Source organism: Homarus americanus, unplaced genomic scaffold (genome assembly GCF_018991925.1).
Source record: "Homarus americanus isolate GMGI-L3 unplaced genomic scaffold, GMGI_Hamer_2.0 scaffold28968, whole genome shotgun sequence".
NCBI classification, from domain to species: domain Eukaryota; kingdom Metazoa; phylum Arthropoda; class Malacostraca; order Decapoda; family Nephropidae; genus Homarus; species Homarus americanus.
The window spans coordinates 192,501-197,518 of NW_024713470.1; the positions used below are offsets into that span (position 1 = coordinate 192,501).

General features: G+C 41.6%; 1 protein-coding gene across 1 annotated transcript in view; it reads left to right on the plus strand.

Annotated features, from left to right (window-relative positions):
- Nucleotides 1–3,222, plus strand: part of LOC121872152 (5-hydroxytryptamine receptor-like) — a 114,421-nt gene extending 111,199 nt beyond the window's left edge. Inside the window, exon 5 of the mRNA XM_042374833.1 lies at nucleotides 582–3,222. Within this exon, the coding sequence (XP_042230767.1) occupies nucleotides 582–1,416 (835 nt within the window). The 3' untranslated portion in view covers nucleotides 1,417–3,222. The remainder of the gene's footprint in view (nucleotides 1–581) is intronic.
- Nucleotides 3,223–5,018: the final 1,796 nt, after the last annotated feature.

Genomic DNA, 5,018 nt, shown 5'->3' on the forward strand with positions numbered 1-5,018 from the left:
CCTATCCCCCCCTCCCTCCCTCCACTCTTCCCTCCTACCGCCAGATACTGACAAGCCGTAATGAGTCCACACACACACACACACACACACACACATACACAACACACACACACACACACACGAGCCCTAACCAAACATAACCTGAAGTAGAGTTACGTTCCTCCAGTGATGTAATTACCTAAGATCTCTGGAGGCTTAATAATTAATTTACAAGGAATTTACCTCCCAAGAAATTGTTGATTAGTCTCTCAAGATTCCCCAGATGTCTTCAGTGTAAACGTCGGGTGATAATGAACGTTCGGTGGAAGGTTTGGTTAGGTTAGGATAGGTTAGGTTAGGCTAGGTTAGGATAGGTTAGGTTAGGCTAGGTTAGGATAGGTTAGGTTAGGCTAGGTTAGGTTAGGAAACTAATTTTGATTATGAGATTAATTATATACCAAGAATTTCTTTTGTTGTTCTCTTTAATAACAGTAATGTGACGTTACCCTCACGCCTTCCATCATGGTGGGTGATGGTGCGGTGTTGGGGGGTGATGGAGGCAGGACATACCGTGACCTGTCTGACTTTCCTTGGTGTTACAGGTTCTGGGCGGTGACCAAGGTTGACTACATCCACCAGCGGTCTCCTAAGCGGGTGGGCGGCATGATCGCCGTCATCTGGTCGGTCTCCTTCCTGATCTCCGCGGCGCCCATGATGGGCTGGAAGGACCCTGAGTGGCACGAGCGTCTCCGCAACAAGATGTGCATCATCTCCCAGGACGTCGGCTACCAGATCTTCGCCACCATCACCTCCTTCTACCTGCCGCTGGCGGTGATCCTCGTCCTCTACTGGCGGGTCTATCAGGCCGCTAGGAAGCGCATCAGGCGCAAGATCGGCACTAATGCGCACTCTGCGCTGTGTCGTGGCCCCGTCACCATCAGCGAGACCACCACCTTCACCAGAATGTCGTCGCAGCCGTCGCCCGAAAAGACCTCCAACGGCAGCACCCTCAACGGCCACCCCGTCGACGGTGGTCGGGAGGACACCACCACTTCAGCGGTGGTCGCTGCCGTTACAAGTGCCGCAGCCGCACAGGTCGTGCCGCGGCACCTGCGGCGGCGGGAGGTAGAGTCAAGGAAGGAGAGGAAGGCGGCCAAGACACTGGGCATCATCACGGGAGCCTTCGTGATGTGTTGGCTGCCTTTCTTCATCCTGGCGGTGCTGATGCCGCTGTGCACGGTGTCCTGCCACTTCAACCCTTACCTTATCGCCACCTTCCTCTGGCTGGGCTACTTCAACTCTACCCTCAACCCCATCATCTACACCGTCTTTAGCCCGGAGTTCCGCAACGCCTTCAAGAGGATATTGTGCGGCAGGAAGAGACCTTTTCAGCGCCAGTCTTCGCGGTTTTCATCAGTTCGGTTTACGAGATCATAGCAAAGCGGGGTGCCGGGGGGGCGGAGGGGGGGTAGGGGGCGGGCCCCTTGCCCCACTACCACCCTGGGCCTGGCTGCTGCCACCCACCTGGCCAGCTTGCCACCCATCACGGAGTCGACGCTGTGAGCCGCCCATCTGGCGGCCCAGGGCTGGTCAACCCCCACGGCACCACCACACTATTCCGCTACTATGTAGTTTTGTACAGAGTATCTCGCCTACAGTACGGTATATGTTTAAGATTATTAACTTCATGTTCATCTATGGTGCTGTAATACTGTAAGTGATATATAATGACCAAATATTGTAACATAATACTTTTACTCGTTGTATTTACCTTAAGAATACACTCAACACCTGTAAATATGTCTTATATAATGAGAATCGTTGTCTGGCACAAGTCAGCCCGACACCTGTACACGTGCTTGCTTCAGCTCGTGCCTACACGTGCTTGCTTCAGCTGGTGCCTCGACAATCACACCTGCTCCTCCACACACCTGTCACCACACCTGAGTATCACTGTTCATGTGTGACTTCCTCATAGCGACTGTCATCAACCTAACAAGTGTTGTCTCCAGTAAATCTTGTCATGTTTAGACACCTGTACCATGCAGCTGTGTGGCAGTGTATCTTTCGCAGCTGCTACATGTCTCACTTAACACCTGTTCTTCTCACCTGTCATACTATTGTTCCTTCAACATGGTCTTCCTCACTTCATATATTTCTTTTCATGTCCATTTTCCTCATTCGTATTTCCTCTTTTCCTTACCATCACTTCATATGTTCCTTCTTTATCTGTCACTCTCACCTCGCATCATGCTCAAGTCTCACCTAATCCTCATTCTCATCAAATATTATCCTCATTTTTACCTCATAATTACAGATAAACATAACATTCATCTCATTATCATTCTCATTCAATTATCACATATATCTATCTCTACTTGCCTCACTCTACCTTCATTAATCCTCACCTCATCGTCACCTCACAATCACCGAGTCGTATTATCAAGCGACAACCGATTCATTCCACGATTCGTTTTTTGTTTTGGTTTTTTGTTCACATCTGCCACGTGTGTAAGCTCCTCTACACTCAACACGCTTTACCAGGCATGATTGAGTGCGTCACTGAATCCAGGTTTACTCTAGGTGTTGTTTACAAATACTGTATGAATGAATCACCCCCCCCCCCCCACTTTTAAACACGACCTATTGTATGTTTATATATGTAGTGTCATATAGTCCATGTTTTTGTTAAGAGACTAGTGTTATATGAATGACTATATCTATATATATCTAGTATATGTGTATAATAAACATAGATCATTTATTACGTTAACTAGAGCCCGGTTATATTATGAATCACGGTAATATACGTGTATTTAACGTGTCCTAGTGTTTCTTTCTCTGTTTCTCAGTGTTTGTGTGTCACATGACTGGCCCTTCAACACAACAATATAAACAGTACATAATGTATTTAGTCTGATAGCTCCTATTTTTTCAATATTACACACAAGTGATATAGGATTATAATATACAAAATTTGGAATATATCAGTATTATAGTATAAGTGTCCATATTAATATATTATACATAAATATATATATCTGTCTGGCTGACTTGTTCCTCTTACGTTAGGTTGGCAACCCTGACGAGGCGACAAACTCCTCAGGGTTGGTCAGCCTGACAATTAATTAACCGTAGAGAGAACTAATATTAACTCTTATGTAACTTAGGTTTAAGGAAGCTGAGCCCCCTTCTTCGTCTAATATAACTTAAATGTTAATAAATGATAGATATATTGTTAACCCTTTGTGTTTCTGTTACCCCCTTAAGTTAAAATAACTTACAACACTTTAGTTCACTTTGTTTTAATTCATAGATATTTTAAGACAAATTCTACCATAAGTGTTTCAAATTTACTCAATATGTCTTTTATCTTTACATAGGCCTATCTATCTATCTATCTATCTAGCTATTTATCCATTTATCTAGCCTACTCTTATTGTCTCTCTATGAAACCTAAATTTTTCCTTTATCACTTCTCATTCTCTTTTTTCCCCTTTCTCCCTCATCATCATCCTCTTCTTTTCACCCATTTACTCTCTCATATTCATCTGTTCCTTCACATAATTATCCCCAGTTTGTTTCCCTCTCCAATCCATAATCTCCGTTCTTCATTTTTTACGCTCCACTCCTTTCTTTCTCTCTCCTCCCCACTCCTTTCTCAACCTCTCCTTCAGCATCGACCTCTTCAATGTCTACTCTTTATACTACTACACATTAAGTACCTTCCTCCGAGGCCAAGATGGACTCTATAACTCTCGGTAAGGTAAAGGAAGTGTCACCATAAGGAGTAAACTATTATATAAATCTTCTATGGTAACTTTTGTTTATGAAGCTCCTTATATAATTTTCCTAATTTGGGGAGATTAGTTATTTTATTTTATTATTTTACTGTATATTTTTTTTTATTTAATGTATCGCCATATAATCAAAATCATTTCCTACGTTTGAGCTGAAAATTAAATTAAATTCGGTCATGCAAAAGCTTTCTTGATTACAGTATCTCGCCATGAGGACTCAGTGCATGACGCTGTAAGCTTCTCGACTGGGTCATGAACGCGGCGTCGCCTTCCCATGCAAAAAACTCCCTAACAGGCTGAAGTAATGAGGTCAAAGCTCCTGTAATAACCATCTAACACTTATAATTAACCTCTGTAGGACCAATAACCATACGTTGCATCAGGTTGCTAATGCTTATTTCAAGGATAACGCTCCTCTGTTATTCAGTACACACGGAATGAATACACAACACCCAATAACACTACGCTACACCTTGTTTGGTTATAAGATACACCTCTATTATATTACACCCAATAGAAAGATATACACTTTATAAAACAATGAAGAATTAATTTAACTATTATCTTAAAGCTCATTAACTCTTATGTTTTATTTCATATCAACTTTAAATTTTGTCTTAAATGATTTTAGTAAATGTTCAACCCAACACAAACTATAAATCTGGTATGTGTATATTTAAAACTGCACCCTAGTATAACCTTACCTTAGTATAACCTCACCTAGCATAACAACTGACTAATGCTATTCTATAGATATATCTCGTCAGGTAGTTGTTAAGTCTGGAACAACATCTTAAATAATACTCAAAATACTCACTGGTGGGCTTGCTGGTGACGTCATCCTGGGGTCATTAATTATCACTTAACTGGGTTCACTAATTATCAATTAACTGAGGTCATTAATTATCACTTAACTTAGTTCACTAATTATCACTTAACAGTTCACTAATTATCACTTAACAGTTCACTAATTATCACTTAACTGGGTTCACTAATTATCACTTAACTTAGTTCACTAATTATCACTTAACTTAGTTCACTAATTATCACTTAACATAGTTCACTAATTATCACTTAACTGGTCACTAATTATCACTTAACTTAGTTCACTAATTATCACTTAACTTAGTTCACTAATTATCACTTAACTTAGTTCACTAATTATCACTTAACTGAGTTCACTAATTATCACTTAACTGAGTTCACTAATTATCACTTAACTGATGTTACTAATTATCA